Genomic DNA, 13,061 nt, shown 5'->3' on the forward strand with positions numbered 1-13,061 from the left:
CGTGGATGCGCTCTGCCAAGTCTTCTGCCTGTCTGTCCTACATAGTGGCTGTTACAGTCTTTGCACTGTATGTTGTAAATAACTCCTGTTTTTTCTTCTTGGGCTATTGGGTCTTTTGGGTTGCTTAATATGTTTTGAAGAGTTTTAGTTGGTTTATGTGCTATGGTGATGCCATGCGGTTGTAACAGTCTGTTGGCGGTTTCTGAGATGTTTCTGACGCATGGTAGTGTTATCCTTTTCATAGTTTCTATTGGTTGGGTTGGAGTAGGTTGAGTGGTGAGGCACTTTTTGATAAAGTTGGGCGGGTATCCATTTTGTTGGAAGATGCTGTACAGATGATATGTTTCCTTTTTCTGGTGTTCTGGGTTGCTGCAGTGCGTAAGTGCTTGTCTGAATAATGTTCTTACACAGCTTCTCTTGTGGGAGGTTGGATTGTTACTTTGGTAATGGAGCACTGGGTTGGTGTTGGTAGCTTTCCTGTAGACTTGTGTTTCTAACTTACCATCATTTCCTCTACTGATGAGGATGTCCAGGAATGGTAGTGTGTTGTTTTCTTCCTCCCTTGTGAATTTTATTCCATTAAAGATGTTATTGATGGTATTGTGGGTTTCTTCCAGTTGTTTCTTTTGTATTATGACAAAAATGTCATCTACATACCGGATCCATACTTTGGGTTGTATGTGTGGGAGTGCTATCCTTTCCAGGCACTGCATTACAATTTCTGCTATAAGTCCTGAAATCGGTGATCCCATGGGTGTTCCTTTGATCTGCTGGTATCCCAAGAAAAAATGCATTTGTTTTAAGGGGATGCCAACAGTGCTTGGCATCTTTGAGGTAAAAAGTGAACCACCTTTTCACTTTAAAGTCTAAGTGAGCAGCCCTAGGACAAATTAGAGTAACACGTAACAGTTTCAGAGTTTACAATTACTGCTTGTAAGACACACAATTTTCAGATCAGGCAAAGATATCTAAAATTTGTCAAGGTTTAGAGACCAAACTTCTTAAAAATAGGCAGAGAAGCAGAATCTCTTTACTATATCCCCTACCACATAGTGCCTATCTCATCAGTGCTGTTCATAAAGGGATTTCTGGGTTCAGTTCAAAATGCTCAGCACGATCTTTTAAAATTCAGGGCAGTTTGGGACATCTTAGAAGCATTTTGGAAGCTTATACACCACAACACAGGGTTGGATCTGGAGAAATATTCCTTCATGTGAATTTCTTTTGCAATTGAGAGCTGCTATACTTCTTCTAGAGTTCTCTGCCAGTGTAAATACACTTATCTACTAATTGTTATTTGGGAAGTATTGAATATGATTGGGATATAGTTCTTTTATGTTGCAACTTTTAGGCACAAGGCAGTAGGTAAGTCTATGTAAATAAATGAATGTCTTCGGACTGGTTTATATTTTAAATCTGATTTCAAGAGTATTTGAAGTTAATGTTTTTATGGTTCCTTTTTTGCTATAATAATTTATTGCTTACCATATTCTGTTAGCAAAATTTATGTTGTACATTTTTACTATTATTGTAACGGGTATATAGATAGATGAGGATATCTTGTGGCTGAAGGAACCAGAGCTAATACACTAATTTCAGGGGTTGGAATGATCTAGAAAACAATAAGGCATAGTGATGGGTTACTGATCTTTTACAAATGTTACATTGTGCTCTATTCCTCAGAGTGCTTCATAGGTATACCATCTTAGCCTTCTGATGTTACTGTATTCTAGCTGAATCTACCAGAATGATATATATGGTTTGCCTTCCTTTAAGCTCTCAGAGCAGAGAGATACAGATGTTACATTATATCATGCCCCCATGTATAGAGTTTCAGGTGGGCCAAGGTACTCTATTTTTACAGAGTGTATATCCTGTGTGGTGTATATCCTGGGTATGTCCTGGTGGTCATTGTTATTGTATTCTAACAGTGTTATTCTAGCTCTGTCTTACTACAGATAGAGAACATGCCTACATTTACTTATTTTGGCTATGTTAGGGCTAAATCTGACTCTAAAGTAATAGGTAAATATATATGTCAATTAACTGTAGTAGCCATCAAACACTGGTGATGATTTAATGTCTCTTCAATTCATGAATAAAGAGTCCAATAGAATGTAGGATAAATGTAGAATGTAAGATATATGACACTGCTCGTTTTCTATTCCAGATACCTTCATTTTCACAACCTTTTCTTGTTTTCTATATGCTAGTTGCATATAGAATTATTTCACTGAATTATATAACCCAATTAACCCTACCCTTGAACGTATTTATGGACTCCACAAAATCAGATCGCTTTTATTCATTCATTTTTTCTTATTTTGTTTTGAAGAATGACGTATCTAGCTAACTAATAGTTGGCACTAACTCCATCTTCTAAACTGAACACATCTTGCAAGGTCATGTTGACATTCTGACAAGTGAGTTCGGTCTAGTGAAATAAACTGAATTCAACAGAGAAAATACAGCATAGGAAAAGTTAAACTAGGTTTCTTTCTGCAATTGACTGCAAGCTTTAGCCAGTAATATTTCCAATAGCCATAATGATACTCACATGATGTGTGAAGATGGGAAGCAGCTGGTAAAAACATGGCTATCTAGCTCTGTTCTGGGAAATACTACATAGCGCACATAGTAATACTTCACCACTCTGGTTCCCACAGTCAGTGTGCCGCATATTGTGAATTGAGAAACTATAGGAAGAATGCATCCCTAGGATTGTGATTGCTCTCAGACTCGGATACATTCTGCGAGTGTTACAAAGCAGCCACCTAAGCATTCGGGCCACAGCAACTGTCAGTAGCTCAACTTCCTCTGGGACAGGTGCTAAGCAATTGTGGGCTGCAGCGTGGCCTCTCAGTGCCCTTTGTGCAGCTCTTAGCAGCTCCAGAATTATATTAGTGGATTTCCATGAAGGTTTCCTGCTATTTTTTTTAAATAAGAGATAAAAATAAAAAAAAAGAATGTATAAATAATTGGATTGGTTTAACACACCTGAGCAGCTTCTTTTAAACAATCAAGCAATAATTGTAAATGAAAAAAAAAAAAAAGCTGGAAAATCAAAGCTCCTCCCATTTACTTCATTGTCTTACCTGCTGTGAACCTGGGTGGCTAACAAGAAGAATCACCCACCCGTGTCATGCAGCGTTTGTCCTGTGGCCCAGTCCATCTTCAGTCATATGCTACTTGTGCATACTAGGAAGCTGTGCTTCAATCTAATTGCATAGCATGACTAGGCTTTATGATAGTGCTTCCCAAACCTGGGTAAATTACCCAAAATTAGGTAAAAGTGTTTTTTCCTTGGGTAACAACACACAAACCCATTACCCAATCACAACAGGGACATTTACATTGACTTGAAGTGTTTTACCTACATTGGGTAAAGAGGACTTTCTGATAAGTGGTTTTGGGTAATGAAGAAAAAGTTTTGGGAAACACTGCTTTATGATATACTGTGAATGTTTGCATTGCTATTCCATAAGTCACCATGAGTCTGTGCATTTGTTGGAATAAAATTCTAATAAATGAATTAATATTAAGACTTAATCCCTAGGGAAGAGATCTCAGATATATTTTGCCCCCTTCAGCATAGCAAGTTCCTACCCCTTTTGTTTTTTGTGTAGTAGAGTGAAAGGTCACTGTCCCAAAGCCCAGCCAACACCCATTCCAACGTCATATGGAGTTCTAATGTTGATAGTAAATCTAGCCAGACAGAATTCCCCAGGAGCAGAAGCAGCAAAGATGCCGAGTGGTACCTTTAACAGTATTCAAAGTGGAGGAAATACTAAGGAGAAGACACATTGTGGTGTTGCCCACTGCTTTTCTGAGCAGATCCTAAGGTAGCAGCATGAGGCTAACAATTTAAAGCTAGCCTAGGGCAAGTGCTTCAAGAATTCAAGGGAGGCATATGGACATGCTTTTGCATTTATATTTTGAAGTGTTTTATCCATATTTTATTAATGGTGGATTTAAACAAAAAACTGATTGTGTCCCATCTTGGAATCCACTGTATTGAAATAAGTAGTAATAAATGCTTTAATAAAGAAATATAAACAGCTTAAATTTCATATTACAATATAATATTAAATACAATCTTTCAAAATTCATTTAACATATTTTGCAGGTGTTTCAAGCCTGGGCACATCCTTAAGTCAACTTTCAGGTTTTATGCTTGGGAATAATATTGTTTGACACTGACTCTATACTTTCCCATGAAGTTCATAAGCTCTTCAGGTTCTTCCAGATGCTATTGTGTTGCCTTGGGGAGTTGGAAGGATTGCTTTTTGAGCTGATGCCCAATTAAAAAAAACAACACGAGACATTTTGAATTGGCCAATTCTGTTTCCTAACACTGCTGCAGGAAAACTATTTCAGGGAGTGGCCTTCTTGATTTAATAGGGAATACTGGGAAGCTGGAATATTTTCTGTCCAATCTTTCTAAACCAACAAGGTATTTTTGAGTCATTACATACAACTCAGTGTGTGTTGGCCACTTGTTTCCTTCCATCTCTTTTCTTTCCACTTCATGGTTTTTCTGGCCTCACTCACATGTGATACATGCTCACTGACTGTCCCTAATTGCAATTTAAACCTTCTCGGGAGGATGGGCAAAAAAATAATGCTAACTTGGGCTTAGTGTTATATGTGTTCTCTGTTATATCCAGCAATAATCCTTGCATCTGAAAGCAACTAACTAAAAAAGGTGACTCAGTTGCTTGAGAGATCTTACTGAGGACTATCTCTTTTCTGTCTTCAGTCAGGTCAGTTCAGCGAAGACATGATTCCTACAGTGGGCTTCAACATGCGGAAAGTTACCAAGGGTAATGTTACAATAAAGGTATGTATCCTGCAAGATAATTATATTTTGCTGATGAGAAGAGCATGGGAAGAGTGAGTAGTCTGTCTTAACAGAATTATTCACTATGTCGTTCTGAATAAGATCAACATAGTTCCCTGATCTGCTGTGTTCAAATATGGGGGGAAGGCACTACATATAATACTTTACTAAATCACAGGAGAAAGTATGTATGTAGTCCTGTCCATGAGAAGCAAACTCATGTAATAACTTACGAATACAACTCCGTTCAGATGATCTCTTTAGAGGCAAGTCTTTCAAGCTTCAGAACTATTGTACGCACCATGCTGTACTGCAGGGTTTCAAGTTCACAAGCTGTGTCCTGGGCCTGATTAGTCACTGGTATAAGAATACAGCCAGACCACTGAATGAGATTGCCTCTGCAAGCTTCTCCTCCCAGCCAGCTCCCACTGGTTTTCAGAAGAGCAGTGGGAAATGAAACTAATTAAAGGCATCTAGAGCAATGGTATGATCAAAAATGGGTATGATCAAAAACAAAGATGACAAGGACCTAACAGAAGAAGAAGAGATCAAGAAAAGGTGGCAAGAATATATGGAAGATCTGTATAGGAAAGATAACAATATCGGGGGTAGCTTTGATGGTGTGGTCAGGGAGCTAGAGCCAGACATCCTGAAGAGTGAGGTTGAATGGGCCTTAAGAAGCATTGCTAATAACAAGGCAGCAGGAGACGATGGCATCCCAGCTGAACTGTTCAAAATCTTGCGAGATGATGCTGTCAAGGTAATGCATGGTATATGCCAGCAAATTTGGAAAACACAAGAATGGCCATCAGATTGGAAAAAATCAACTTATATCCCATACCAAAAAAGGGAAACACTAAAGAATGTTCAAACTATCGAACAGTGGCACTCATTTCACATGCCAGTAAGGTAATGCTCAAGATCCTGAAAGGTAGACTTCAGCAATTCATGGAGTGAGAATTGCCAGATGTACAAGCTGGGTTTAGAAAAGGCAGAGGAACTAGGGACCAAATTGCCAATATCCGATGGATAATGGAAAAAGCCAGGGAGTTTCAGAAAAAACATCTGTTTCTGTTTTATTGACTATTCTAAAGCCTTTGACCATAACAAATTGTGGCAAGTTCTTAGTGGTATGGGGATACCAAGTCATCTTGTCTGCCTCCTGAAGAATCTGTATAACGACCAAGTAGCAACAGTAAGAACAGACCACGGAACAACGGACTGGTTTAAGATTAGGAAAGGAGTATGGCAGGGCTGTATACTCTCACCCTACCTATTCAACTTGTACGCAGAACACATCATGCGACATGCTGGGCTTGAGGAATCCAAGGCTGGAGTTAAAATCGCTGGAAGAAACATTAACAATCTCAGATATGCAGATGATACCACTTTGATGGCTGAAAGTGAAGAGGAACTGAGGAGCCTTATGATGAAGGTGAAAGAAGAAAGTGCAAAAGCTGGCTTGCAGCTAAACCCGAAAAAAACCAAGATTATGGCAACCAGCTTGATTGATAACTGGCAAATAGAGGGAGAAAATGTAGAAGCAGTGAAAGACTTTGTATTTCTAGGTGTGAAGATTACTGCAGATGCTGACTGCAGTCAGGAAATCAGAAGACGCTTAATCCTTGGGAGAAGAGCAATGAGAAATCTCAATAAAATAGTTAAGAGCAGAGACATCACACTGACAACAAAGGCCCGCATAGTTAAAGCAATGGTGTTCCCGGTAGTAACATATGGCTGCGAGAGCTGGACCATAAGGAAGGCTGAGAGAAGGAAGATCGATGCTTTTGAACTGTGGTGTTGGAGGAAAATTCTGAGAGTGCCTTGGACTGCAAGAAGATCAAACCAGTCCATCCTCCAGGAAATAAAGCTAGACTGCTCACTTGAGGGAATGATATTCAAGGCAAAACTGAAATACTTTGGCCACCTAATGAGAAGACAGGACACCCTGGAGAAGATGCTGATGCTAGGAAGGGTGGAGGGCAAAAGGAAGAGGGGCCGACCAAGGGCAAGGTGGATGGATGATATTCTAGAGGTGACGGCCTCGTCCCTGGGGGAGCTGGGGGTGTTGACGACTGACAGGAAGCTCTGGCGTGGGCTAGTCCATGAAGTCACAAAGAGTCGGAAGCGACTAAACGAATAAACAACAAAAAGAGCAATGGTGGCAAAAGGCCAGAAGTGAATTTGACCAAGCACTGGCCTCCACAGTAGTAATAACAGTGGCAAAGCATTTGTGCCTCTTTGTTCTTATTGCAGTCACAGATTTCTGCCCAGTGGACCTATTCAGTATGACCCAGTTCCTTTTGGGAAAGTACTGGAGGGACAAGGTGGCTGCAGGCCCTGTGATGTTTTCTAAGGGATTCTTTGGGAATAGAGGCAAGCTGATGAAATCTGTTCAATCTGTAGCATCCAATTCAGGCTGAAGAGGCGCTGTGCTGTTGGGCACACAGCGCTTAGGGACAAGTCACCTTGACAGCACTGCTTGGATTGTTCAGAACTCTGAGGGGCTTTAACCAGCGCCTTTCATATTGCAACAGTATCAGAAGAGGTGTTTGGTTGCTCTTCCTGGTAAATGGATGTTCTGAGCTATAGTGCTCCATAACTCGCAAAAACCTCCAGGTATAATTCTTTTTATCTCTCTTAAAAGATCTGGGATATAGGAGGACAGCCACGGTTCCGAAGTATGTGGGAACGCTACTGCAGAGGGGTTAATGCAATTGTGTAAGTGTTTTTCTTTTGGTTACTTTAAATGTTTTCGTTTTCTGTTGTGTTTTGCTGCATGTAACTCCCAACTGTTTAGTAGGAAGTCTGCACTACAAAACTATGGAGTTCCTATAGGTCTCATCCCATCCCCTTCTTTGTGGCCCCCAGATCCTGTTATAGAAATTTGGTAACAAAATCCCACAAGATGATGGCATAAATTTATTTGTTTATGTAACAAAGGAAGAAGCAAAATAGGTGCATTAAGGCTCTGCTAAGCTTAATGTACCTAATTTACTTAAAGCTCTGTTCCAAAAAGCACAAAATAAAAATTGTTCACCCTTTTTCGTGATGTACAGTAATTGCAATGTGCCTCTCACTTCTCAAAAGCTGATTTTATAGGTAGTCCTCAAGTTATGACCACTCGTTCAGCGACCATTCAAAATTACAATGGCGTTGAACAAAGGGGACTTACGATCAGTCCATGAAGTTGCGGCTTTCACAGTGTCCCTGCAGTCACATGATCGCGATCTGAGTGCTCAGGCTCCCGGCTGGCAATTACGGCATTGCAGCAAGCCACAGTCATGTGATCACCATTTGTGACCTTCCCTGCCAGCTTCCAACAAATAAAGTTAGTGGAGAAGCTAGCAGGGAAGGTTGCAAGTCGCTCCTGCCACTTTTCCTCCTGAGGAGCCCACTATGGAGTACAAGATCCCAGGGATTTCATAGTCTGTAGCGTGCCTGCCCGCCTGGACCCTCTTGCATGGAGCTGCAGCATCTCCTCTTCTGCCCAGCCACTGGCTGTCCTCAGTGCCTGCCCGTGGCCCTTGCCAGCTCACTTGCGCTCCCCAGTGCCCTCCAGCCATTGCCAGCCTGCCCACGCGCCTTACCTGGGACACCCGCCTCTTAATGCCATGTGGTCCTGGGGTTATGACAGCAACCAGGATTGCCATTGTGGTCATGAGATGTCATACTTTACAACTGCTTCGCTTAGCAATGGCAGTCCCAGTCCCAATTGCCATTGTAACCCAAGAACTGCCGTATGTCTCTCTTCAAGCAAAAAGGGTGCTCAGACTATACTACTAAGATTACGCACAGACTATACTAAGATTACCAGGATGAGGCTGCAAAAATCCAGATGACCACTAAATGGTGGCAAAGAGATATAGAAAACTCTAATCCTTTGCTGCCATCGAGTGGTTGTCAGAGTTTTGCAGCTCAGATCTGGTAGCACTAACCTGTAGCACTTCATAATCTCAAATTCTACTTAGCAAATTTGAGACTAGCAAGGTTGTTTTTTTTAAGAATAGGCCTGTGTTTGAGCATTATGGTGAACCAAAACATGATGAATGCAGGTTTCTAATTTCATACTGTCTTGTTATAAACAGGAAAAGTTAATATTAGGAACCTTTGTTCCTTGGTCCAGACAAAACAATGAATTGCAATATAATTTATTTATTTTCTGTATTTCTAAACCACTGTATTCCCTAAGGACTCATGGTGGTTTACAACATAATGACATGACAAAGCATTCCAAACAGGGAATATTAAAAAAACAGTATTACAAAAATGAAATTATTATTATTAATTAGTGAAAGGAGATTTGCTGCAGCTTTTTCTTGTATTACTCTGTCAATAATCTGAATGTAAATATTTGAGTTAAGTATGGCTCTGTAATTTCTGTGAGATTACATTATTGTTAGATGAAGTCTGTTTAAAAGGAAGTGTTTCTAATGTTTGCAATATAAATGAAAATTTGGAATTCACTGTTGTACCATATTTAACATAGCTTAGAAGCCAGACTGGAACTCTACAGAGGCACAAAATAGAATTAGAATGTCGAAACTCTGTGTTACAAAAATGGATATAGACATATTTAAAATACAGCACTGGAATATGTTTAGTTAATACTGTTCCCAAAGATGATCAATCTTGCCATTTCCAAATTTGGCTTGAGTTTCATACTGTTTCCTTGCCTTCTCTTGAATCTCATTCCTTGTCTATAATGACTGATTGTCTATAATTCATTTTGAGGGAGAATTCTGAAACGTTTCAATATACTTTAATTTATATTTTAGCCATGCTGTGCCATAACTTAAGGCTTTGATGAGTGCTGTGGGGTCATATTACCCAGTTTTAGTCACTAAACTAGATTGGCTTGCAATTTCTGATACCTTTTGTAGTACTTAGTTGAAATTCCTAGCTATTTCAGATGCTGTTGGGAGGGGAGTGGTGGTAATATTGCTGGACTGGACTGGTATACCTTTCATTGCACAAACTGGTTCAAACTAATTATTTTGACAGCTATATGGTAGATGCTGCAGATCGTGAAAAAATAGAAGCTTCTAGAAATGAGTTGCACAATCTTCTAGACAAACCACAGCTACAAGGAATTCCTGTGAGTAGTCAACATGCTAGTCCTGCCTCCTATACAAAATTGTAAAGTGAAACTTTTGAAGGAATTGATGAGGAAATGTGTTTGCAATTTTAATTTGTTTAAAAAGTAATTACATTGTTGCCTGTGGACAGCTTTTTTTGAAGTTTTATATATTGCTTGTTAAGCACATCTTTGTCACGTAAACCTTTCTTTGATGCTAATATTATTTTTTTAAGTCTCATACAATACATGTCAAAATAGGCCTTCTAAAAGCTTCCACAGCAATAGGCCATAGAAATATACTAAAAATGTCGACCAATGTGCAAGTCGCTAAAAGGAGGAGTGGTTTAAAATATCTTGACGTATCGGGTAAATTATTAAGCAGGACAGGAACATGTTGTTTCACAAGAGAAAGTAGAAGGCTTTGGACTAGCAGTGCAGAAAAAGACTGACCTGAAATGATTAACTATTAGCCAATTGTTTCCGTCTTGTACTGTTCGGTTTCTTGTCTACTATACCAAATTTTCTTTTTGGAAGGGTTTTCCCTGCAGCTTCTGTGTTCTTCTGATAAGGCCTATGGCTGATCTGGCTATCATACTGTCAGGCTAGCCCAGCCTGTTCTGTACTCCCTCCTGCTTTGTGTACTGCTGTCTGCTCCACAGCCAAGAGAGCAATAACATAGAAAGTTATGAGAGATGACATCTGTGAAGGTGCAAGCTACGTATGAATATAATGCTGCTTAGAGCAGAGCTGGGCAGCCAGTGCCCCCCAGAATCATGCCACCAGACAAGATCAGTATGATTTTCTGCTATTTTAAACATAAAATATTAAGCTTGTCTTTTGATAAGTTTACTGCATCTCTTTTATGTTTAAAAAATGAAGAAAGGACTGAAAATTCTGCCCTCTGATGTTTTGGCCATGCCACTGGTAGCCCAACTGAAAAAAATAAGTGTTCTCCTAGCTCGGAAAAGCATGTCTGTCCCTTGTCTAGAGGAACGTCTGATATTTGTCACTCATCCGTAATACATTTTTAAAAAAGATTGGCTATTCCTATCATGCTACAACTTTAGTTCCTTTATATGAGTGCTTTATTTCCTCCATGCTCTGTGTTATGAAAAATTGATGTCTTGTTGAAGTGAAATTTAGCTGCTTCCTTCCTAAAAGAAGGTAAGTGTTAAAATCAGTACATTTTCTGTTTTCAGGTTCTAGTACTTGGAAACAAAAGAGATCTTGCTAATGCACTGGATGAGAAGCAGCTTATTGAAAAAATGTAAGTGAGAATCAAGCATATCTTAAGGAGTAAGGTTAAAAAACATGTTCTAGAGATTAGCTTTGTATTAGCCCTGCTCACATGGCACAGTAGGCCATGCCATTATTTCTTAACAGGCCTCCTTCCAGGTTCAGAAGTCACATGGCTAAAATAAACCATGGGTCAAATCATCGATTCAGTATGTAAGCTCTCTGCCTTAATCACAATGTGGAATCCTGTCTCAGTTTGGATGACGTGCTAAATCAAACTGCAGAGTGGCTTAGGATGGGTAGCAAGCACTCTCCCTAACTTGGGGTTCTTTCTCAGAGGGTTGTTTTTTGAGGGCATCAGGAGCATGGAAGTGGCATAACAATGCCTTCTTTCTGCAGTATGGATAGTAAGAAATGGGGTCATGTGATGATATGCTATTTCTTCATCCTCACGGGGACCTTTGGGATATCGTCCATCAGTGGTAAATAGGGGTATGTCCAGCATATATCACAGATTTTTTTTAAAAAAAGAATAGTCTATTTGCTGATCTGTGAAATGACCTGTGTCTGGGCTTCTTAACTGTGGTTTATTTTAATTATGATTTATTTTGATGTGCAAATATGTCTACTGTCATAGGAGAGAAAGCTTCCAATAAATTGCCTTTATAATTAAGAATAATTTGTATTTTAATGTGAATCACAGTTATGTCAAGTTTAATAGGATGTTGCTGTGGATTTTCACCAAATTATGAGCTGCTTCTTTTCCAGGAACCTGGCTGCTATTCAAGACAGAGAAATCTGCTGCTACTCCATTTCCTGCAAAGAAAAGGACAATATAGGTAATAACAATTCAGTTGCTGGCTTTGACGTACTCAGCTTGTTGCCCGTGGGTATCACAGTTCAAAACGGGCAATGACAAATTGAAGCAAGTTTAGAGGAGGGCTACTAAGATGGTGAAGGCTCTGGGAACCAAGTCTATGAGGAACAGTTAAAGGATCTGGGTATGTTTAGCTTACAAAAAAGATGACTCAGAGGAGATATGATAGCAATCTTCAAATATCTGAAGGGTTTTCACAAGATGAGGGAGTGGATTTATTCTGTGTTGCCCAGCGGGTGGTGGTAGAACTAAAGAAAGCAGGTTCAGGCTAGACATCAAGCTGTCAGCCAGTGGAACAGGATGCTCCATGAAGTTGTGAGTTTTCCTTTGTTAGATATCTTCAAACAAGGATGGATGGTCATCTGTGAAAGGGTTGGACTAGATGATCTCTAAGGTCAATTCCAACTCTATGATTCTATGACCCATGTGCCTGTAGAACTTAATGTTGCTGAACCCATAGTTTCTTCTCTTCTATTAATCTTTGTATAAAAAGGGATGAGCCTCAGACACATGTAGCCTTCCTGATTTCTTCAGATGTTTTGTGTTAATTAAAAACAATTGGAAAGCTAGTATGTGTTAAAATAAAGCACTTGCCTCTAGAGTCCTTGAATATTTCTATTCAAGGAAAGAAATTAAGGTGCCATAAATTACAAAGCTCAGTTTTATAATGGTCACAGAATGGCTATTTTCACATCAACCTCATTTATACAAAGGTATTTGCCACCTAGATGACGCTGATTTAGAATTCAAGAATGTGTGAATATTTTTTCAGTATGTATTTTCTAGTAGTTGTTTAATCTTTTCCCAGTTTTGTGGTAGTTTGCCTGGTATTACATATAGCAGCTTATTTCTGGACTCATTTTTATATACACTGGGTATTTCTTAAAATTGGTGGGCAATCCATAGGTCACATTACCTTTGATATCACAATGTGCAAATTCAGCAACATTAAATATTCAAGGAATTCATACTACAAAAGGAATTGCATTGAAATCTGTATAACATGCTTTCAAGTAGTGATTCAGTCC

The 13,061-nt window shown here is 39.4% G+C and overlaps 1 protein-coding gene across 1 annotated transcript in view; it reads left to right on the forward strand.

Moving 5' to 3' along the window:
- ARL8B (ADP ribosylation factor like GTPase 8B) overlaps positions 1 to 13,061 on the forward strand; it is a 29,780-nt gene that overhangs the window by 13,305 nt on the left and 3,414 nt on the right. The window contains exons 2-6 of the mRNA XM_063291611.1: positions 4,760 to 4,840; positions 7,488 to 7,561; positions 9,845 to 9,938; positions 11,120 to 11,187; positions 11,925 to 11,995. Coding sequence (XP_063147681.1) covers positions 4,760 to 4,840; positions 7,488 to 7,561; positions 9,845 to 9,938; positions 11,120 to 11,187; positions 11,925 to 11,995 — 388 coding nt within the window. The remainder of the gene's footprint in view (positions 1 to 4,759; positions 4,841 to 7,487; positions 7,562 to 9,844; positions 9,939 to 11,119; positions 11,188 to 11,924; positions 11,996 to 13,061) is intronic.

Source organism: Candoia aspera, chromosome 2, assembly GCF_035149785.1.
Source record: "Candoia aspera isolate rCanAsp1 chromosome 2, rCanAsp1.hap2, whole genome shotgun sequence".
Classification (NCBI taxonomy): domain Eukaryota; kingdom Metazoa; phylum Chordata; class Lepidosauria; order Squamata; family Boidae; genus Candoia; species Candoia aspera.